The sequence below is a fragment of the Cyanistes caeruleus genome, chromosome 27, assembly GCF_971803275.1.
Source record: "Cyanistes caeruleus chromosome 27, bCyaCae1.hap1.1, whole genome shotgun sequence".
NCBI classification, from domain to species: Eukaryota; Metazoa; Chordata; class Aves; order Passeriformes; family Paridae; genus Cyanistes; species Cyanistes caeruleus.
The window spans coordinates 4,340,743-4,364,123 of record NC_141727.1 but is presented as its reverse complement, the minus strand read 5'-3'; the positions used below and the strand labels follow the sequence as shown (position 1 = coordinate 4,364,123).

Below are 23,381 nucleotides of genomic sequence, written 5' to 3'. Positions count from 1 at the left end.
CCAAAATTATGATTAACCCCCCAAAATTATGATTAACCCCCCAAAATGATAATTAACCCCCCCAAAATGATAATTAACCCCCCCAAAATGATAATTAACCCCCCCAAAATGATGGTTGACTCCCCCCAAAAAAACCATCTGAGTGCACACACAACCCCCTGATGTTGCTGCCACTTCCTTGTGAAAATCTTTTGTTTTTAAGTCTTTTCTTCTTTGAAATATTTTCTTAATTTCTTTACATTTCAGAGGCTCCCCTGAAGTCTCAGCAGAGAGGTTTTATTTTTTTCCTGAATATTTTTCCTCAAAAGCTTTTTGCCTTTCTAGGGAGTTGTGGGAGCAGATGCCTCGCTTTCCAAACCTTTTTACACCAACTAAAAATGTGATTTTTCAAAAAATCTTCAACCTTTTTACAATAAACCCATTCCTAGATTCTCCTGAGAAATCTTAAAATACATTGAAAAAAAAAACAAACTTAATCTTAAATTACAAAGATTTTTTTGGGCACTGAACATCCATTTTTAAAACTAACCCAACATTAAAAAGTTCAACAAACAATTCCAGTGCTTTGATCTCCATGTTTTCAATGCCCAAACCCAACTCTTGAGATAAAATTCATTTTAGTTGTTCCATCCCCAGCTCTTCAAGGTTTAAACTGCAAAATTTGAGGTCAAAAAATGGGGGAAAAGCTGAAGGGATGGGTGTAAGGCATTAAAAATATTCTAAATGTAATGGAATAGAATAAACCCTACAAACAGACTCCACTAAACCACTTCAACCCAAATTTTAAACTCTGATTTTACTACGAGTGAGGAACAGAATTAGTTCACAGGAGATCCCAGAAGTGCTGCTGCCACCTTGGACAAGAAAATTCACAGGTGGAGGAGCATCCTTGGGTTCCTCACCCATAAATTAGCAGGAAAAATTCTCTTTTCGTGAGGTTTTCGGGCTAAATTCAGTTAAAATAAAATGAGCAGCATCACTTGAAACCTCGCAGGCTTGAGAAAGCGAAGGCAGATGTGCCTGACCTGGCTCCCACCTGCAGAGGTGTCAGTGAACAGCTCAGGAAAAAAGAGATAAACCAGGTTAAAGGGGATAAATTAGCTAAAAGGGGCAAATTGAGGAGTGGAAAGGAGGAGGAAGGGGGATGAGGAAGATCAGGAGGCTCCATCAGGGAACTGGGAGATGCTCCCAGCCCCTCTGGGGCTCTCCTGTCCCTTCCCTCTCCTGTGAAAGGCTCTTCCCACATCCTGTGGTGGGGACAGGCCTGGATTCCACATCCTCATCCTCCTGCTTCATCCTCCTGGTTCTCCTGCTTCATCCTCCTCACCCTCACCCTACAGGACTCAGCTCCCTCCCAGCCTGGACCATTCCATGTCCCCATCCCACACAAATCCTTGGTGCCAGCCCAAGCTCTGATCTCACCCAGTCCTGCCTCTCACAAAGCAAAGTAAAAACGAAAGCTTGGAGTAAATCCCACAAGGCAGAGAGGAGAAATGAAACCTTGGAAAATCCACATCTCCCCCAGCTCTTCCCAACACCTGGAAATCAGGACCATGAGCAGCTCCTGCCCATCACCCCAAAATCCTTCAAGCCACACAGCCCTGGAGCTCCAGGCTCAACTGGGGGGTCCTGACACTCCACCAGCACCAATCCAGGGGATTTTCCCTCAAAACTGAGGTGCAGCACAAAGGCTGCATCAATCCTGCTTCGGAGGGGGCCTCACGCTCCTTCCAACAGCACCAGAATCCCAGAACCTCTGTGCCTTTCCCACTTCACAGCAGGCCAGGGGAGGGAATGGCTGCTGGGGTGACAGGTGACAGTTCTGGGGGTGATAACGGGGTTGTGATGAGGACAGCACCGAGACAGCGGGACCCAGCACCCCCCAGCGCTCCCCATCCCTGCAAGGACCAGCCAGAGCTGCAGCCCCACACCTTGACTAAGCAAAAACCCTTCCCAACCACCACCAGCCTCAAACCCCCCGCTCCAGCACAGCCGTTACACCCGGCAGTTTGGGGTTTTTTTTTAATCCCTTTCTTTTCTTTTTTTCAGATTTCTTTCCCTCCTCAAATTTAAGGTCACCGGGGGTGCAACTGCCCCTGCCCAGCCGAGCCTCCCTCCCCCACCAGCCGCCCCTGAGCTCCTCCCCAGAGTCCCGGAGCTCCGATCCCGCCCGGGCGGGGGTCTCGGGGGGATGCGGCGGTCCCGGTGGCCCGAGCAGAAGGACCGGACAGGGGTCCCGAGGGCACCAGAACTGGGCAGCAGGACTGGGCGGAGGTCCCGCGGGCAGTAGGACCGGACACCAGAACCGGGCAGCGGGACTGGGCAGGGATCCCGCGGACAGCGGGGCTGCGAGAGGATCCCGTAGGACCGGACGCTAGAACCGGCCGGGGGTCCCGCGGCCACTAGGAGCGGGCGGAGGGACTGGGCGGGGGTGCGGCGGGCACTAGGACGGAACAGGGGTCCCGCGGGCGCTGGAAGCGGCCGGTGGGGCCGCTCGGGGTCCCCACGGGCGGCCGGGCTTTAGGACCGGGCGGCGCCCGGGGCCGCGATGGCCGCGGTGGCCGCACATGGCCCGCGGCCGCTCCCGCACCGGCCCCGCCCCCCGGCCCGGCGCCGCGCGCTGATTGGCTGCCGGGCCCGCAGGGCGCGCTCTGATTGGCCCGCGCGGCCGCCGGGCGCGGGCAGGGGCGGCAGCGGCCATGGCGGCCGGGCCGGGCCGGGCCGAGCCGGGCGGGGCGGGGGGGCCGCGGAGCGCTCGGGGCAGCGCCGGCCCCGCCACCGCCGCCGGCCCCGCCACCCCCGGGGCCGCCCCGAGCGCTCACCAGGTTCTCGATGGCCGCCTGCTCCAGGAACTTCTGCGCCGCCTCGAGCTCCGAGCAGTCTGCGGAGGGGAAACCGGCGTCAGCCGCGGCCCAACCGCCGGGGCCCTCAGGCTCCGCGCGCGCTCCTCACCGTGCCCGGGAGGCTCACCGCCGCCTCGGTTCCCGCCCGCCCCACGGCCTCCCCCGCCGCCCACGCCCTCCCCGGGGCTGCGGGAGCCGCCTCGGCCGCCCCGCGGGTTGCGCGGCCCCCGCCCCGCCCGGCCCCGCCGGGCCTGCCCGCCCCGGCGCCCTCAGCCCTCAGCCCGCTCCCTACCCGGCGAGACCGTCTTCTCTAGGATGGTGATGAGCTCCATGGCGGCGGCGTGGCGGCTCCGGCGCCGGCGGGAGGAGGAGGAGGAGGGGAAGGGGAGGGGGGGGAAGCGGGGCGGGCCGGAGGAGGGGAGGGAGGGGAAGGGCGGAAAGCCGGGGCCTGCCCCGCGGAGGCGGCGGGCGGGGGCGGTGTGGCGGATCCCGGTGCGGCTGTGGGGCGGTGGCGGGAGACTATTTAAAAAAAAAAAAAAAAAAAAAAAAAAAAAAAAAAAAGGAAAAAAAAACCGAAAAAAAAAAAAAGGAAAAAAAAGAAAAAAAAAGAAGGGGCCGCGCGAGCGGGGAGGCGGCGGCGCGCGCGCGCACCGGGCGGCGGAGGGATACGCCAGGAGGCCCCGCGCGCGCGCCCCGCGCCCGCCGCGCTGATTGGTTCGCGAGGCCCCCCCGGTGCGACGCGCGCCCCTTCCTATTGGCTGGGCGGGCGGCGCGAGGCCATTGGCGGGGGGGGGGGGGGGAAAGGGGGGAACGGGGGAGGAAAGAAGGGGCGGGGCCTCCGGCGGCGCGCGCGCGGGGATTGGGCGGGGCCGGGACGGGACCATTGCCGGAGGGGGGGGGGGGGGCGGTGAGGCGTGACCACGTGGGGCCGCGGGTGGGGGCGGCACCGGGACCACCGGAGCGGGCAGCGGGATCACCGGCACCGCTGGTGGGTCCCGGCCGTGCCTGGAGCGGCTCCGTCCGCGGCGGGCGCGGGAAGCGGCGGCAGCGGCTCCCAGCACCGGCACCGGAACCGGCTTGGGAGGAGCCACGTGCTGGGCGCGCAGCGGGAAGCGGAGCCGGCGCGCGTTTCCCGGGGCTGTGACCCGGTGTGTCCGTGTGTCCCTCCGGGACCGGCATCCCGCAGGAAGCGGCACCGTATCCCGCCAGCCGGTGCCGGTGACCGGGCGGCGCCCCGGGGGGAGGATTGAAGCGCTCCCCGAGCAGACAGCCCCGCCAGAAGCCGCCCTGCACCGGCTCCGGTGTCCCCCAGCGGCTCGGGACGGGCAGCGGGGTCCCGGGGCGACACCGGGCACAGCCGAGGGATGCGGGAATGGGAAGGGAAAGGGGGAGAACGGCAGGAACGAGTGTCCAATTAACGGGCCGTAACGGGGAGCGGTAATTAGTGACACATCCCGGAAACACCGCGGGGACAAGAAGCGACAATTACCGGGCCACAGCCCCGGCTGGGAGGCACCGAGAAGGGCCGCGATGAGCACCGGGAGAGGCGAGCGGCGCCCCGGGCGGGGGAGCGCCGCGCTCGGCCCTGTCATCATCGCAAAGCTCCCGAAGGATTCCTGGGAAAGGGACGCGCTCCGGACACGGGATCCGCTGGAATGCGGGGAGAAGGGGGAGCGCGGCTGGGTCAGGCGGGGATTGGGGAAGGAATTCCTGCTGGGAACAGGCTGGGACAGCTTCCCCAAACTCCTGGAGCTCCGGGAGTTTCGGGTTGGGTTTCTTGGGTTGGGTTTTTGGGTGCTGGAGCAGCTCCCTGTGGAGGACTCGTGGTCCCAGAGCTCTCAGAGAGCTCCAGGAGTTTTGGGATGGAGATTTTGGGTGGATTTTGGGTTGATTTTGGGTTGACTTTGGGTGGATTTTGGGTTGACTTTGGGTTGATTTTGGGTTGACTTTGGGTGGATTTTGGGTTGATTTTGGGTTGATTTTGGGTTGACTTTGGGTGGATTTTGGGTTGACTTTGGGTGGATTTTGGGTTGATTTTTGGGTGGATTTTGGGTGGATTTTGGGTTGATTTTGGGTTTTTTCCCCAGAGGGTGATCAGGCACTGGAGCTGATTCCCCATGGAATGGTGGTGATCCCAAAACTCTTGGAACTGCAGGGGTTTTGGGTTGGGTTTGTTGATGTTATGGGTTGGGTTGGGTTTTGAGTTGGATTTGGGGGTTTTTCCTCAGAGGGTGGTGGAGCTCTGGGACAGCTCCCCATGGAAGGGTGGTGATCCCAGCCTTTCCAGAGCTGAAGGAATGTTTGGCCAGGGATGGCCAGGGTGGGGTTTGGGGTGTCCTGCAGGGCCGGATGATCCCTGAGGGTCCCTTCCAGCTCAGGATATTCCGGGATTGCCGGAAGGTTGCGGCAGCACAGGGGAAGGTGGTTTCAAAGTGGAAGAGAATTGATTTAGATGAGCTAAAAGGAAGAAGTTTTCAGCAGGAGATTCTAAAAACGCTGCAGGGATTTCCCAGGGAAGCTGTGGCTGTCCCAGGATCCGTCATTCCCTAAAAGATCCGGGTTTTGGGGAATATCCCATCACCCCAGGACAGTGGGAAGGAGATTAAAGCTCATCCAGGGACACTTCCAGGGATGTGGCAGCCACAATTCCCTGGTTAATCACCACAATTCCTTTATTAATCGCCAAATTTCCTCATTAATTACCACAATTCCCTCATTAATTACCACAATTCCCTCATTAATTGCCCTCTCCTCACCCTAAAATCTCCTTGTCCCGCCCTTTTCCCTGGAATCACTTTGCCTCTAAAGATTCCCCATGGAACAGAACAATCCCAAATTTAATTGGGAATTTAATTCCTCTCGGGAATTTCCTCATCCCAAAATCTCCTCCATCCTCATCCAGCACCACTTGGCCTCCAAGCAATAAAAATCAAGATTTCCTGTGGGAAGGAGGAATCCTGGAATTCCTGGATTGGGGAATTCAGGCGCTCTCGGGCCGGTTTTGTTCCCGTCCCTCGGGATCCCCGCTCCCTCCGGGGTTATTTTGATTTTTGTCCGTGTGCAGGGAGCAGAAGGGAAAGGTTTAGTCTGGGGAAAAAGCTGCTGCTGACTCCAGGGAAATGCAAAATTCCCAAACCAACCCCGGGAATGCGGCTCAGAACCTCAAAATTCCCATTTTTGGGGTGATTCCCCACCCTGGAAGTGTTTCCATAATGTGATTCTGCCAAACTTTGCGCTGTTTAATAGATATTTTTTTATTTATGATTAATTTTTTTCTGTTGTTTCTGTGTTGAATCCGGTCCTGGGCGGTTCTGGAGTGCCTGAGGGTGGATTTTATTCCGATTCCACGGGCTCTGCTCGGGCTCTGTGAGCCAAAACTGCCCTGGTGACACGGGAGGGTCCTGGCAGTGACACCTTGGCCTCTGCTGTCCCCTCACCTCTGCCTTTGGGTCCTTTCAGCTTCCAAATAAACCCAGCTTTGGGTCCTTTCAGGCTCAAATAAACCCAGATTTGGGTCCTTTCAGGCTCTAAGTTAAACCAAATTTTGGGTCCTTTCAGGCTGAAATAAACCCAGCTTTGGGTCCTTTCAGGCTCTAAGTTAAACCCAGATTTGGGTCCTTTCAGCTTCCAAATAAACTCAGATTTGGGTCCTTTCAGGCCCTAAGTTAAACCCAGCTTTGGGTCCTTTCAGGCTCTAAGTTAAACCCAATTTTGGGTCCTTTCAGCTTCCAAATAAACCCAGTTTTGGGTCCTTTCAGGCTCAAAATAAACCCAGCTTTGGGTCCTTTCAGCTTCCAAATAAACCCAGTTTTGGGTCCTTTCAGGCTCAAAGAAACCCAGCTTTGGGTCCTTTCAGCTTCCAAATAAACCCAGTTTTGGGTCCTTTCAGGCCCTAAGTTAAACCCAGATTTGGGTCCTTTCAGACTCAAATAAACCCAGCTTTGGGTCCTTTCAGGCCCTAAGTTAAACCCAGCTTTGGGTCCTTTCAGGCTCAAATAAACCCAGTTTTGGGTCCTTTCAGCCTTCAAACAGAACACAAAGTGAGGACATGAATTTCACATTGACATTTTTATTAACGCCAACTGTTTTAAATCTTTTTTTTGTTTGTTTGTTTATTTTGTACTCTTTTTTTTGTTGTTGTAGGTTTTTTTTTTTAGGATATTTTTGTGATTTTTTTTTTTTTCTGTAACCCTTTTCATTTTTTTTTTTTTAAACAATAGCACAAAAATGTCTGGAGGGGAAGCAATCTGACAAGTTAAATCTGATGACCTTCCGAAAAAAAAAAATTTTAACAGTTAAAGCCACACCAAATACGAATTCCTGTTAAAGAAAATAAAGAAAAAAAGAGGGAAAAAACGACAAAAAATAATAAAAATAAAAGCTGGAACTCCAACCTTTGTGTATTAGAGGGTGGCTGGTTAGTAGGACCACGCTGCTTTGGGAGGGGATGATGGCACAGCTTCATCATCATCATCATCATCATTTTAAGGCTTCAGAATCCAATTTTCCAGCGAAATCACGGCGAGGAAAAGGGGGAAGTTGGATCCTCTGGAGAAGGAGGGCAGGGCAGCCCCCACATCCCCCTGCTCGGGGAGGAAATGGGAAATGAAATCAAACTGCACCAACCTTTCTGGTTTTAATGTGGCTGTCGGAGGGTTTCCTTTACAATCTGAGCTCTGCACGGAGGACATCAGCGAGAGGGGAGGGGGGAACCCAACAGAAACAGAACAGGGGGGTTGGGGTTGTTTTGGGGGTTTTTGGGGTTTTTTTTGGGTTTTTGGGGTTTTTTTTGTTGTTGCTGAGACAAAAGGGAAAGGGGGAGCCCTACAATCCTCGGGGTGATCTCCCCAAAACCTTGCACGGGTTCTGTCGAAGCACGGCCAGCCCAGGGATCCCCACTCCTGCCTCAGACTGACCTAAAAACCCCTGGTTTTGTCTTTTTTCAGGGTGTAAAAAACAGAACATCTGTCAATAAGAGGAAAGGGGAGGAGAGGGGTGTTAAATATTTTAACCACTGACAAGGCTTGAGGAAGTTTCACAGTTTTGTTATGCTCTATTTTATTACTATCATATTTACAGATTTTCTTTTTTCTCTCTCTCTCTTATTTTTTTTTTTTGTGTTTTTGTATTTTTTTTTTCTCTCTTTCTCTCTCTCTCTTTCTGCAGAATCGCTGATAAGATTTTTTTTGTTGTTGTTTTGTTTTTTTCCAAACAGAATTTTTCCCAAATTCTTGGAGTGTGTGAGCAGGAACCGGTTAAACTCTACATTCACGGTCCAATCCCCATGGGCTTGAGGAGGAGGAGGAGGAGAGGGAGGAAGAGGAGGAAATAAACATAAAAAAAAAAAAAGGAAAAAAAAACCACCCCAAGAAACCAAAATTAAAAGAAAAAAAGAAAGAAAAAGTAAAGAAAAAATAAAGAAAAATAAACAAAAATAAATTAAAATAAAGAAAAAGTAAAGAAAAAATAAACAAAAAATAAACCAAAAATTAAACAAAATTTAAATTAAAATAAGCAAAAAATTAAAAATAAACAAAAAAATAAACAAAAAACAAGCAGAAAATAAACAAAAAATAAAAATAAATCAAAAATAAACAAAAAATAAACCAAAAATAAACAAAAAACAAGCAGAAAATAAACAAAAAATAAATTAAAAATAAACCAAAAAATCAGCAAGAAGTTAACAAAAATTAAATTAAAAATAAACCAAAAATAAACCAAAAATAAGCAAAAATAAACAAAAAAATTTTAAAAATAAACCAAAAATAAGCAAAAAATAAACAAAAATTAAATTAAAAATAAACCAAAAATAAGCAAAAAAATAAACAAAAATAAATTAAAATAAACAAAAAAAATAAATTAAAAATAAACCAAAAAATAAGAAAAAAATAAGCAAAAAATAAACAAAAATCCCCAAAAAAACAGGAAAAAAATGAAAAAAAAAACCCCAAACAAATCTCCGGAATTCTTGGCTGGGGGGGTCAGGGGTGGGGGGCTCCTCCCTGGTCCCCTGGGCTGCGCTGGGGCCGCTGCTGGCGCCGGGGGCTCACACGGGGGCTCGGCGCTGCTGCAGGAAGTGCTGGATGCTGTCGGCGTCGCGCCGCAGCCACGCCGCGTTGAGCAGGATGTTCTCGCAGCACTGCTGCACCGTGCGCTCCGCTGACGGCGCGGGGTGGCTCTCGAAGAACGCCTGGGGGGAGAAGGAAACGGCTGGGAGAAGGTTCTGGATGGCAGCAGGAGGGGGGAATGGTGGGGTGGGGTGGAGGAGGGGGAAAATCAGGAGTGACGGGGACAGAGCCACAGCCCTGGGAACCTGCAGGGATGGGGAAATGTTCCCAGGGATGGGGAAATGTTCCCAGGGATGGGGAAATGCTTCCAGGAATGGGGAATGTTCCCAAGGGATGGGGAAATGTTCCCAAGGGATGGGGAAATGCTTCCAGGGATGGGGAAATGCTTCCAGGGATGGGGAAATGCTTCCAGAGCTGGGGAAATGCTTCCAGGGATGGGAAATGTTCCCAGGGATGGGAAATGTTCCCAGGGATGGGATGGGAAATGTTCCCAGGGATGGGGAAATGCTTCCAGGGATGGGAAATGCTTCCAGGGATGGGGAAATGTTCCCAGGGATGGGGAAATGTTCCCAGGGATGGGGAAATGCTTCCAGGGATGGGGAAATGCTTCCAGGGATGGGGAAATGCTTCCAGAGCTGGGGAAATGCTTCCAGGGATGGGAAATGTTCCCAGGGATGGGGAAATGCTTCCAGGGATGGGGAAATGCTTCCAGTTTGGCTGGACACTGACTTTAGGGGATGGACACTGACCCCAGGGATGGATGGACAGTGACCCCAGGGATGGACAGTGACTCCAGGGATGGACAGTGACCCCAGGGATGGACAGTGACTCCAGGGATGGATGGACAGTGACCCCAGGGATGGACAGTGACCCCAGGGATGGATGGACAGTGACCCCAGGGATGGACAGTGACTCCAGGGATGGACAGTGACCCCAGGGATGGATGGACAGTGACCCCAGGGATGGATGGACAGTGACTCCAGGGATGGACAGTGACCCCAGGGATGGATGGACAGTGACTCCAGGGATGGACAGTGACCCCAGGGATGGACAGTGACCCCAGGGATGGACAGTGACCCCAGGGATGGATGGACAGTGACTCCAGGGATGGATGGACAGTGACCCCAGGGATGGATGGACAGTGACCCCAGGGATGGACAGTGACCCCAGGGATGGATGGACAGTGACCCCAGGGATGGATGGACAGTGACCCCAGGGATGGATGGACAGTGACCCCAGGGATGGATGGACAGTGACTCCAGGGATGGATGGACAGTGACCCCAGGGATGGATGGACAGTGACCCCAGGGATGGATGGACAGTGACTCCAGGGATGGACAGTGACTCCAGGGATGGACAGTGACCCCAGGGATGGATGGACAGTGACTCCAGGGATGGATGGACAGTGACCCCAGGGATGGATGGACAGTGACCCCAGGGATGGATGGACAGTGACTCCAGGGATGGATGGACAGTGACCCCAGGGATGGATGGACAGTGACCCCAGGGATGGATGGACAGTGACTCCAGGGATGGATGGACAGTGACCCCAGGGATGGACAGTGACCCCAGGGATGGATGGACAGTGACTCCAGGGATGGATGGACAGTGACCCCAGGGATGGATGGACAGTGACCCCAGGGATGGATGGACAGTGACCCCAGGGATGGACAGTGACCCCAGGGATGGATGGACAGTGACCCCAGGGATGGATGGACAGTGACCCCAGGGATGGACAGTGACCCCAGGGATGGATGGACAGTGACCCCAGGGATGGATGGACAGTGACCCCAGGGATGGATGGACAGTGACCCCAGGGATGGATGGACAGTGACTCCAGGGATGGATGGACAGTGCCCCCAGGGATGGATGGACAGTGACCCCAGGCCAGGCTGGCTGGGCACTCTCACATTTCCTCCTGGAGCCCTTCCCATTTTCCTGGGACAGGGAGAGTTATCCCAGCCTCCCTCCAAGCATTTCCATTTTCCTGGGAAAATCCTTTTCCCAGGATTTGTCAGATCACCTCACACTCTGCAAGGTGAGGAGGCTCAGACACAGGGAATTCTCCACTAAAAGCTTGGGAATTCTTTTGGAAAAGAGCTGGGATTTAATTAGGGGTGGTTTTTCTGCTCAGTGTTTTGCAACAAAAAAATTTTAAAAAAATAATTCTAATGCAAAATTCTCTGTAAAATTATTTTTGCTATTAAATCTTAGCTAAGAAAAGTCACAAAATGATAAAAAGGACAGAGCCAGCTCAGGGCTCAGCTGACCCTCGGAATAAAAATTCCTTCTGGGTGTTTTCCTAACAGGAAACACTAATTAACAAATTAACAGCCCTAATTTAAAGTTTCTTCTTCCAGGATGTTCTTGGAAAAATGTGGGGAACAAATCAAAAATGAATCCCACACCCACCCTCAGAGCTCGACCAGTGATGGAAATGGGAATAAATCTGAATATTTAAAAGTTTTCTTTTTCTGGGGAGGCTCAAAGCTGCTGCCAAACTCTGCTGGATTTTATCAAAGTCGAAAAGAGTGAAGCAGAAATCAGTGGAAATTCCAGATTCCTCCCAAAATGCTGATTTAAGGCATTTCTGTGATATTTTATCCAACCTAAAAAGGGTCACTTTGGGGACAGAACAACAAAATCCACCAGGATTTGACTCTTCCAGCCAGAGCACCCCAAGTTTATCAGTGACTAATTAAATAAATTCTTTAATTAAAGCTTCTCACCTTCACTTCTGCAGCCATTTTATCGTTTGCAAATCCATCCACTGTCAGCTGAAGGAGGGGAAAAAAACCCCAAAATTAGGGTGAAATTCAACATTTCCAGTTCCAGGTGTGAGGGAAGGGCTTTTCCTCAGGGCCCCACGTACCTTTATTAATCTGGATATTAAGAATCCACCTTGGTATCGATTATAAAGCTCCTCCCAGTTGTCCCTTACGAATTTCCAAGCAGCTTTCCTGCCCTGCTTGCTGCCTCCAGCCACTCCTCCAATCACTGACACCGTGTCCTGGGGACGTACCTCTTCCTGGGGAGGGAAATGTTGTCAATATTCCACGTTTTCCCAATAATTTTGACATTTTGGGTTAAGGTTTTAGGTGTTTCCACACTCAATCAGTCAGTTAAAGCGCTTTTCTTTACCCCAAAATTTAATGTACAACTCAAAGCTTGAAGGAAAAGCAAATCTCTGAGTTAGTCTCATGTTATATCCACAAAAAAATTGATTTTTACTTAAAACTGGAGAGATTTAGAGAGATCATTTTGGCTCTTTGGTAAATTGAGAGGTAAAAGTGCATTTTGGCTCCCTGGGAATTGGTGCTGGAAGCACTGCCAGGAAAATTGGGATGAACTTCCACAGGGAATCAGAAAATCCCCACATCTGAAATCAGGAAATCTGAAAATCAGAAAATCTGCTTGGAGCAGGAGCCTCCAACCAGACCCAGCAGAGTTTTCTTTACTCCAAACCAGCTCATTCAGATTTTTTCTTAATTTAGAACCAACTCACTCAAATTTTTGTTCATTTAGAACCATCTCAGTTAAATTTTTGTTAATTTGGAACCATTTGAGTTAAATTTTTATTAATTTGGAATCATCTCAGTTAAATTTTTGTTAATTTGGAACCATCTCAGTTAAATTTTTGTTAATTTGGAACCGTCTCAGTTAATTTTTTGTTCATTTAGAACCACCTCAGTTAAATTTTTGTTCATTTAGAACTATCTCAGTTAAATTTTTGTTCATTTAGAACCACCTCAGTTAAATTTTTGTTAATTTGGAAACATCTCAGTTAAATTTTTGTTAATTTGGAACCATCTCAGTTAAATTTTTGTTAATTTGGAACCATTTGAGTTAAATTTTTGTTAATCTGGAATCATCTCAGTTAAATTTTTGTTAATTTGGAACCATCTCAGTTAAATTTTTGTTAATTTGAACCCACCTCACTCAAGACTTCTCTTAACTTTGAACCAACCCCCTCAAGATTTTTCCTAATTTGGAATTTCCCCTCCAAAAACACAACTCAGAGCTTGACCCGTGAGGAGAATTCCTGCAGTTCTGAGCCCACCCCGCTCTCTCCACCAGGAATTCCCTTGGGAATATCCCCAAGGAAAAGGGATTTTTCCCGGGAACTCACCGAAAGTGCAAAGGTGAGAACTTTTTGGATCAGCTCTGGCTGGGAGATGGCTCCGAGGACGCGCTCGATCCGGTTCTTCTCCTCCTGCATGTCGGCCTGCTTGTGCAGCTGCAGGGGGAAACATGCCCCAAATATTAATTAGTAATTAATTCCACGCCTAATGAACCCTCTGTGGGCGCCAGGGCTGCTAATTACTCATCAAACCCAAACTGGCCGTGCCGGTGGCTCCGTTAATCCCAAGGAATGAACGGATTTTCAGCAGGACAGGGAGAAATTCCCAAGGGAATTTCACAGCAGGACCCAGGATCGGGGCTGGCTCTGGATAAATCCCAGCCCAGAGGGATTTTTAAGGGAGAAATTCCCAAGGGAATTTCACAGCAGGACCCAGGATTGGACTGGCTCTGGATAAATCCCAGCCCAGAGGGATTTTTGAGGGAGAAATTCCCACTGGAATTTCACAGCAGGACCCGGGATTGGTCTGGCTGTGGATAAATCCCAGCCCAGAGGGATTTTTGAGGGAGAAATTCCCACTGGAATTTCACAGCAGGACTCGGGATTGGGCTGGCTCTGGATAAATCCCAGCCCAGAGGGATTTTTGAGGGAGAAATTCCCACTGGAATTTCACAGCAGGACCCGGGATTGGTCTGGCTCTGGATAAATCCCAGCCCAGAGGGATTTTTGAGGGAGAAACGAGGGATTTTGGAGAGTGAGCACCCACCTTCAGCATGGTGTCCAGAGTGGAGCTGTCGCCGTGCTTCAGCACCGTCACGTAGACCTGGGAGAAAACCAGGAATGATTTCCAAAAAAAAAACCACAAAACTTTGGGAAATGCAGCAATTTTATATGGAATTGGGTCGGAATTCCCAAATCTGGAAGCGCCAGCACTGCTCCCTCCCGTGTTTTAACTCTGCCTTAGAAAGACGCTTCAACTCTTTGATGTTTTTCCTCCATTTCAGGAAAATCTGGGTAATTCCAGAAGATGACCAAAAAAATAGGGATTTGCACCCTTCCCTTTGGAATACACCTGCCAGGGGGGTGGGGAGAGGTTTTGGGGACCCCCAAAGCCCCCCAGGACCTACAGGACTCCTCAGGTCAGCGGAGAGGATGTGCTTCCCTTCCACATGCTCCTTGAACCGGCGCCGGGCCTCTTCCAGCGTCGCCTTGTGCCCGGCTTTTCCCAGTTTTCCCAAGACCAGACCCCTCAGGAGGGCATCTAGGTGGCCTAGGAGTGAGGAAAGATGGAATAAATTTAATTAATTGGGAGTTTTCCCAAGTTTTCCCTAGACCAGATCCCTCAGGAGGGCATCTAGGTGGCCTAGGAGTGAGGAAAGATGGAATAAATTGAATTATTTGGGAGTTTTCCCAAGTTTTCCCAAGACCAGATCCCTCAGGAGGGCATCTAGGTGGCCTAGGAGTGAGGAAAGATGGAATAAATTGAATTATTTGGGAGTTTTCCCAAGTTTTCCCAAGACCAGACCCCTCAGGAGGGCATCTAGGTGGCCTAGGAGTGAGGAAAGATGGAATAAATTGAATTATTTGGGAGTTTTCCCAAGTTTTCCCTAGACCAGATCCCTCAGGAGGGCATCTAGGTGGCCTAGGAGTGAGGAAAAATGGAAAGAAAGGATTTCCATCCTTGTAATCCAAGAATTTTCCTGCCATGCAGCAGATGGAAAATGAAGCAGGGAATTTTTATCAAGGCAGGAGAAGTTTTACTATTTTAACTCCGTTGTTTTAAGGATTGTTTGTCTGTTTTTAAGTATAAAAACACCCCTGAATGCCTCTTTAGGCCTCATTTTCCTCCCTTCTCTCCCCACTTTCCCCCAAATCCCTGATGAATTATTGACACTCAAGATTCCCAAAATTTCCCAGCAGATTATCCCCAAATCCCTGAAAATTTATTGATACACAATGTATTTCCCAGTAGAAATTATCCCCAAATCCCATCATTTATTTTTAAATAAATACATTTAAAATAAAATTTTAATTTTAATTTATAAATTAATATATTTATAATTTATTGACCCTCCAGATTCCCAAACTGATAAACTGAATTTCCCAGCAGCTTTCCCCCAGATCCCTGCTGATTTATCAACACCCCCAGATTCCCAACCCCATAATTAAATTTCCCAGTTTTCCCCCAAATCCCTGATAATTTTTGGACACTCAAGATTCCCAAACCCCAAATCCAATCCCAAATCCTGCTGATTTATCAACCCTCCAGATTCCCAACCCCATAATTAAATTTCCCAGTTTTCCCCCAAATCCCTGATAATTTTTGGACACTCAAGATTCCCAAACCCCAAATCCAACCCCAAATCCTGCTGATTTATCAACACTCCAGATTCCCAACCCCATAATTAAACTTCCCAGTTTTCCCCCAAATCCCTGATAATTTTTGGACACTCAAGATTCCCAAACCCCAAATCCAACCCCAAATCCTGCTTGCTTTACCCCGATTCCCAACCCCACAGCCGCATCTCCCAGCACAAAATCCCTGCAGATTTACCCACCCCAGGAGACCCAGCCCCAGAATTCCCCAGCAGAACTTTCCTACCCTCTCCAGGTTTGGGGTCCCAGCCCAGCCTCTCCCCGATGGGGGAGAAGACGTCTCTGATGAACACCTGGATGTCCTCGTGGAAATCCGTGTGGGACAGGAGCGTGGCCAGGATGCCCAGGTTGCAGCTCAGGTCGCTCCACACGGTGTAGTTGGGCTCGTTCACAAAAGCTTCCATCACTTTCAGCACCTCCACGGTGCTGATGATTCCAGCTCGGGCCTGGGGGGAAAAAGAAAACAAACAAACAAAAGAGATTAATCCTGTTTTTTTTAATAGCTCATCAATTTTGTACCAATCCCAAAGGATTTTGCACCAGTCCCTGGTGCTGAGAGTCCCCAGAGGAGCTCTGGGGTTTGTGCTCTGCCCCAGTCCTGAAGGATTTTTCTCAGTCCCAAAGGATTTTCTCAATCCCAAGTGATTTTGGCCCAATCCAAAAGGAGTTTGCCCCAAACCCAGAGGATTCTGCCCCCTTCCCAGTAGATTCTGCCTCAATCCCAAGGGATTTCACCCCAATACCAAGGGATTCTGCCCCATTCCCAGAGGATTCTGCCCCATTCCCAGAGGATTCTGCCCCATTCCCAAGGGATTCTCCCCCATTCCCAAGGGATTCTGCCCCACATTCCCAGAGGATTCTCCCCCATTCCCAAGGGACTCTGCCCCATTCCCAGTGGATTCTGCCCCATTCCCAGAGGATTCTGCCCCAATCCCAGAGGATTCTGCCCCATTCCCAGAGGATTCTGCCCCATTCCCAGTGGATTCTGCCCCATTCCCAAGGGATTCTCCCCCATTCCCAGAGGATTCTGCCCCATTCCCAGAGGATTCTGTCCCATTCCTGAAGGGATTCTCCCCCATTCCCAAGGGATTCTGCCCCATTCCCAGAGGATTCTGCCCCATTCCCAGAGGATTCTCCCCCATTCCCAGAGGATTCTGCCCCATTCCCAGTGGATTCTGCCCCATTCCCAAGGGATTCTCCCCCATTCCCAGAGGATTCTGCCCCATTCCCAGAGGATTCTGCCCCATTCCCAGAGGATTCTCCCCCATTCCCAGAGGATTTTGCCCTTTCCCAGAGGATTCTGCCCCATTCCCAGAGGATTCTGCCCCATTCCCAGAGGATTCTGCCCTTTCCCAGAGGATTCTGTCCCATTCCCAGAGGATTTTGCCCTTTCCCAGTGGATTCTCCCCCATTCCCAGAGGATTCTGCCCCAATCCCAGAGGATTCTCCCCCATTCCCAGAGGATTCTGCCCCATTCCCAGAGGATTCTGCCCCAATCCCAGAGGATTCTCCCCCATTCCCAGTGGATTCTCCCCCATTCCCAGAGGATTCTCCCCCATTCCCAGAGGATTCTGCCCCCATTCCCAGAGGATTCTCCCCCATTCCCAGAGGATTCTCCCCCATTCCCAGTGGATTCTCCCCCATTCCCAGAGGATTCTCCCCCATTCCCAGAGGATTCTCCCCCATTCCCAAGGGATTCTCCCCCATTCCCAAGGGATTCTGCCCCATTCCCAGAGGATTCTGCCCCATTCCCAGAGGATTCTGCCCCATTCCCAGAGGATTCTCTCCCATTCCCAGAGGACTCTGCCCATCCCGGGGCTCACCAGGGAGAAGAGGTCGTTCTGCAGCCCCAGCCTGTCCACGGGGGGCAGGGACAGGTCCTTGATGGCCGGGATGAGGCTCTCGAGCATGGCTGGGCTGTACTGGGTGCGGTAAAACCCCACCGTGCCCAGGTTCAGCTGCCAGCACAAAAACAACACAAAAAACACAGATTTTAGGGTTTTTATCTAAAATATATTATGGGTTTTTATCTAAAATATATTCCATGTTCATGCAGGTTGAAATGAAATTTATTTTGTATTTGTGTGTTTAAATAAAATGCCATTTATTGTTGTATGTGTGTGTTTTTGTCTGAAATATATTTGATATTTATCTATATTGAAATGAAATTTATTTAATGTTTATATATTTAAATAAAATTAATTTATTATTCATTATTCTATTATTTATATTGCTTATTGTTTATATCATTTATAGAATATTATAGTATATTATAGTATTTTTATATTATAGTATTTATATTATTTATAATTTTTATTTATTCATTATATATTATTTATTATACATTATATATTATTTATTATATATATTGTTTATTATTCATCATAAACCCTTTATTAATATAAATACAATATATACCATTAAAATATAAAAATATAAATGATAATATATTATAAATATAAAATGTAATTTGTTGTTATATGTTAAATAATTATAATTTTATAATTATGTAAAATGTAATTTATATTTATATATAGTTGTATAAAATATGAGTCTAAAATAAGTCTTTGTATTTATATGTATTTAAAATACACCTCTGTATTTGAACTTATTTATCTAAAATTTATCTTTATAAATACTTATCTAAACTATATCTTTTTTATTTATACTTATTTATTTAAAGTTTATCTTTGCATGTATACACATTTACCTAAAATATCCTTGCATCTATATATATTTATCTAAGATATCTTTGTATTGTTATATATTTAAAATATACCTTTATATTTATGTATCTTTATCTCAAATACATTATATTTATCTAAAATATACCTTTATATTTATGTATATTTATCTCAAATACATCATATTTATCTAAAAGATACCTTTATATTTATATGTTTATCTAAAATATGTCAGTATACTAATTTATCTAAAGTATTTTTGTATACAAATTTACCTAAAATATTTTTGTAAACATATTTATCTAAAATCTATCTCTATATGTATTTTATACATAAAAAGCATATGTAGAAAGAGCATATATAGAAAAATAATATATTAAATTATAGATTAATATAGTAAATATACAAATTAAAATTTTAGTATATATAACTATATAGTATAGTATATATTTATATTATATAAAAGTAATATAATGTATAGACATATACAGATAGGAATTTAAATATAAATAAAGTAAGAGAATATATTTGATACATGGTATAAAGTATATCATAATTGTAATAATTATAATTATTATAATGGAAATGAGGTAATAAAATAATAACAATAACAATAATAAAATAATAACAATAACCATGATAACAATGACTAAAAAAGCCACCACATCTCAACTCAAATCCTGCCTTTAATTTCAGTTTTTCCCAGGCTTGAATTCCCAAAAAAATTCCAGTTGACATTGCAGGAAAATGGGAAAGGGAGGAATGGGAGCCAAAACTCCACAGGGAGGCCCCTCCAGAGGAAACCCAAAATTCCAAAGGGAAATGGAAATAAAAGAGGGAAAAAGAAAATGGAATTTTCAGGACTCACCTTGACCCACTGCTCTGGTTTGGTGTCCTTCAACACCACGGTGAGCTCCGGTTTGTCCATCAAAATCTGCATTTTGGCACTGCTGGGGTCCTCGCTCGTGCAAATACTGATGGGCACCATCCACATGGGGAAATCCTCCCCTGGAAAAGAGGGAAAACAAGGAATCAGGGGGAAAAAAAAAAAATGGGTGGAAAACACTGAAAAACGAAGCTGAAATGGGTCCCAGGTGTGGGTTCAGCGCTGAAAATGAAATTGGGGGAAAAAAAAGGCTCAAATCTGAAGGTAGAAATCTGAAATGTCAGTTTTTAGAGGTAAAAATCCGAGGGAAAATGTCAGTTTTAGAGGTAAAAAACTGAGGGGAAATGACAGTTTTGGTCTGAAGTAAAATGTCAGTTTTGGAGTTGAAAATTGGAAGGAAAATGTCTGTCTTAGAGGTAAAAAATCTGAGGGAAAATGTCTGGTTTTGAGGTAAAAATCTGAGGGAAAATGTCTGTTTTTGAGGGAAAAATCCGAGGGAAAATGAGAGTTTTAGAGTTAAAACCCCCAAAAATCTTTAAACCAACTTTCAAGCCAAACGTTTAAACTTAGATCAGCACGGAAGGCAAGTGGAATCACTGCTGGAATCAGCAGTGGCTCCCACCTGAGGCGTTTTTATTTCATTTATTTCAGCACCACCACAAAGCAGCTGCTCCCCAGCCTTTCAGAGGGCCCTAAAATTGACATTTTTGAAGGAATTCTGAGCCAAGGAATGCTGATTTCCATGCCAAGATATGGAAACCATGAGTGGGAGAGGCCCAGCCTTGGATTTCCTCAGGTTTTCCCACCTGGATCCAGGCAGAGCACAGGCCTGAGGCTGTTTCAGCTCCCAAAAATTGCTGCTTTTGGATGAAAAGCAACAAAAACCAACAAATATCCCTTCAAAATTTGGATATTTTGTTGTTCTGTGCCCACCCCGTTCCTGCTCCCAGCTCTCTTACCAGTATATGGTCCACTGGCACAGAATTTCTTCTGGACCAACTTCAACACTTTGTCATCTTCTTGCTGAGGGAAAAAAAAATTTAAAAAAAGAAAAAAAGGCAAGAAAATGAGAAAAAGAGATGATCAGCACGTTTAATACCAGTCTCTGCCCTCAGTTTCATGGAATAATTTGGGTTTTTCCCCTCAGAAAAAGGCTCTGCCTCAGGAATTATTGCAGAGCACAAATCCCTGTCCCTGTTTTAACAGCCCCGGCCTGGATTTGCCGCCTGACTCCAGGCCCTGATCCTCCCTCATCCTGCAATCTTGTGGAATAAGCATAATTGGAGTGGAATTATTCCCTCCCCCCTGCTACAAACATTTCCCACACAGAGCAAAGTCAGCAAACTCCAGGGATCCAGGGAGTTTTGGGATGAATCCACAGGGATTTGGCACCTCCCTCCCGTCACAGCCAGAGCTGTGCCCACACGGAGCCTCCCCTGATCCAAGGGAACTCTCAAAATCAGGGAATGTTGTTAAATTTGATCCAAAATTAAGGCACAAATCTGTTTTTACCATCCCTTATCCAAGGGAATGCTCAAAACCAGGGAATGTTGTTAAATTTGATCCAAAATTAAGGCACAAATCTGTTTTTACCATCCCTTATCCAAGGGAATGCTCAAAACCAGGGAATGTTGTTAAATTTGATCCAAAAATAAGGCACAATTCCATTTATATCACCCCTGATCCAAGGGAATGCTCAAAATCAGGGAATATTGTTACATTTGATCTGAAATTAAGGTACAATTCCGTTTTTACCATCCCTAATACAAAGGAATGCTGAAAATCAGGGAATAATTTTGGATCAAATTTAACAATAAGGCACAATTCCATTTTTACCACCCCTGATCCAAGGGAACGCTCAAAATCAAGGGATATTGTTAAATTTGATCCAAAATTAAGGCACAATTCCATTTTTACCATCCCTGATAAAAAGGAACACTCCAAATCAGGGAATATTGTTAAATTTAATCTGAAATTAAGGCGCAATTCCATTTTTACCTGCTCAGCCTCCACATAAATAAGTGGAAATCCCATTTGTTTGGTCCACGTGTTCATCACAGCAGCAATGGGTTTGCCACTGGCTTTTTCCAGGCTTTCCCAGAGATCCTCTGCAGGAGAAAAGGATCTGAATCAGGACTGCCAGAGTCTTGAGGTTTTATTAAGGACAGGACAGTGAAAGTTGGGTTCTTACTCCACACATTTTACACTTTTGTGTTTTATTGAAATTTAACAGATGACAGGCAAAAAAAATGTAAATAGTTTAAATCTCCTCAGGGAGGAGAGAGGGGAGAAGCAGCTTCTTTACTACTAAAAAACCCCAAACAATACATACCGTGATACAAAAATTAACATGAAATATTCAAAGAGAACAACATTTCCCTTTAGGTGGTTTTTTTTTATGTATTTTGTCAAAAATCCCTGATCAAACACCACGGATTGAATTTGGCTGATTGAGCTTTGACATCCCCATTTCCACATTTGTGCCTGATCCACAAAAATTAAAAGGTTTAAAAGCAAAAATATCAGACTTTGACCTGTTTAATCACAGGATCAATAATGCAAAAGGCTCTCTTGGCAAACCAAAGAATATTTATAAATTATAAATTAAATATAAATATAAATATAATTGTAAATTATAGCAGTGGTGACTCAGCCCTTGGAGATCACCTTAGCCACACACTCCAAGGATAGAAAATCCCCAGGGATGCTGAATCCTGCCTGTGGCAGGGAATGAAACTGGGAACAAGCCAGGAATTTCTTGGAATTTCAATTATTTCAGGACTTTTGAGTCCAGAAATGACTTCTGTGCCCATCCCAGTGAGCCAGTTACCTGTGGCAGCATTCCTCTGCTGGAACTTGGTCAGGTACAGGTTCATTCCTTTCCGAAAATCCTGGGAATAAACAAGTGGAGATGTCAGAGGGATTTCCTGTCCTCCCTCTGCTCTGCATTTATCCCCAGGAATCAGTCAAAGAATCTTTAAAATCATTAATTCTTTCTGTATTTCCCATTATCTCATTTTTCCCAGACAAGCTCAAGCAGAGCTTGAAGCGGTGAAATTCTCAAAACACAGAAAAAGATTTTTTTTTCTCTTAAATTTTAATTTTAGTAAATTTCAGTTATAAAAAACGCCCTGAAAATCTCCACCTGAGTAATTTTATCTGTAAAAAAATGCCCTGAAAATGCCCATTTCCCATCTTTTTTACCTCATCCCCAATGTAGTCGTGCAGCATCCGGATCACAGAGGCTCCCTTGCTGTAGGAAATGGCATCAAATATTTCATCCACCTCTGAGGGATGGCCCACACTGACCTGTGGGAAGCAGGACAACACCCAGTGAGGATTTGGGCTACCAAAAAATGCCATTTGGCTCGTGGCAGCGTTGCAGGGTTGAAAATCTGAGGGGAAATGTCAGTTTTAGAGGTGAAAATCGGAGGGAAAATCAGTTTTAGAGGTGAAAATCTGAGGGAAAATCAGTTTTAGAGGTGCAAATCTTAGGGGAAATGTCAGTTTTAGAGGTGAAAATCTGGGGGAAAATCAGTTTTAGAGGTGAAAATCTGAGGGAAAATCAGTTTTAGAGGTGAAAATCTGAGGGAAAATGTCAGTTTTAGAGATGAAAATCGGAGGGAAAATCAGTTTTCGAGGTGAAAATCTGAGGGAAATGTCAGTTTTAGAGGTGAAAATCTGAGGGGAAATGTCAGTTTTAGAGGTGAAAATCTGGGGGAAAATCAGTTTTAGAGGTGAAAATCTGAGGGAAATGTCAGTTTTAGAGGTGCAAATCTGAGGGAAAATCAGTTTTAGAGATGAAAATCTGAGGGAAAAGTCAGTTTTAGAGGTGAAAATCTGGGGGAAAATCAGTTTTAGAGGTGAAAATCTTAGGGGAAATGTCAGTTTTAGAGATGAAAATCTGAGGGAAAATCAGTTTTAGAGGTGAAAATCTGAGGGAAAATGTCAGTTTCAGAGGTGAAAATCAGATTCTTTCTCCCCAAGAATCCACTGCTGGATAGTCTGAGAGGAATCTCTACCCCCAGACAACGAGAATTCCAGATATGGTTTAACTTTGGAAGTTAAACATGATTTAAGTTATGTTCTGGTGCTGGACCAGATAAATTTGGGGATCTTCCTTCCATCCTTTGCTTCCCAAAAGCAGCAAAACCCAGTGGGAATTATTTAATTCAGGGACAGTGAACAAGACAATGCTCAGGGAGTAAAATTCCCCGCTGGATAAAAATTTCCCAAAATTTATTTCACCAAGTATTTCTTAGAAACATTAGGATCCTGAGGAATTAAGAATCCTGAGGAATTAAGAATCCTGAGGAATTTAGAATCCTGAGGAATTAGAAAGGAGATTTTTGGAGAGGCACAGCCAATCAAGGAAAGCAGAACCCACAGAGCGCAGCCGCTTCGCTCACCGCAAAATTCACTTTTTAATCACAGAAAAAGGAG

At 46.7% G+C, this 23,381-nt stretch overlaps 2 protein-coding genes across 3 annotated transcripts in view; both read right to left on the bottom strand.

Moving 5' to 3' along the window:
• KPNB1 (karyopherin subunit beta 1) overlaps nucleotides 1-3,566 on the bottom strand; it is a 38,209-nt gene extending 34,643 nt beyond the window's left edge. The window contains exons 1-2 of one of the 2 annotated variants that reach the window (XM_086864434.1): nucleotides 3,136-3,566; nucleotides 2,823-2,881 (exon numbers count right to left, since the gene is read on the bottom strand). In XM_086864434.1, the coding sequence (XP_086720560.1) occupies nucleotides 2,823-2,881; nucleotides 3,136-3,175 (99 nt within the window). In that variant the 5' untranslated portion in view covers nucleotides 3,176-3,566. The remainder of the gene's footprint in view (nucleotides 1-2,822; nucleotides 2,882-3,135) is intronic. The other variant, XM_086864433.1, reaches the window with a different exon arrangement.
• Nucleotides 3,567-7,876: 4,310 nt separating this feature from the next.
• Nucleotides 7,877-23,381, bottom strand: part of NPEPPS (aminopeptidase puromycin sensitive) — a 52,181-nt gene continuing 36,676 nt past the window's right edge. Inside the window, exons 11-23 of the mRNA XM_086864435.1 lie at nucleotides 22,143-22,247; nucleotides 21,769-21,829; nucleotides 20,937-21,046; nucleotides 19,898-19,961; nucleotides 18,921-19,060; nucleotides 17,192-17,326; nucleotides 15,595-15,814; nucleotides 14,120-14,262; nucleotides 13,759-13,815; nucleotides 13,041-13,148; nucleotides 11,784-11,939; nucleotides 11,641-11,688; nucleotides 7,877-9,033 (exon numbers count right to left, since the gene is read on the bottom strand). Of these exons, the coding sequence (XP_086720561.1) occupies nucleotides 8,890-9,033; nucleotides 11,641-11,688; nucleotides 11,784-11,939; nucleotides 13,041-13,148; nucleotides 13,759-13,815; nucleotides 14,120-14,262; nucleotides 15,595-15,814; nucleotides 17,192-17,326; nucleotides 18,921-19,060; nucleotides 19,898-19,961; nucleotides 20,937-21,046; nucleotides 21,769-21,829; nucleotides 22,143-22,247 (1,491 nt within the window). The 3' untranslated portion in view covers nucleotides 7,877-8,889. The remainder of the gene's footprint in view (nucleotides 9,034-11,640; nucleotides 11,689-11,783; nucleotides 11,940-13,040; nucleotides 13,149-13,758; nucleotides 13,816-14,119; nucleotides 14,263-15,594; nucleotides 15,815-17,191; nucleotides 17,327-18,920; nucleotides 19,061-19,897; nucleotides 19,962-20,936; nucleotides 21,047-21,768; nucleotides 21,830-22,142; nucleotides 22,248-23,381) is intronic.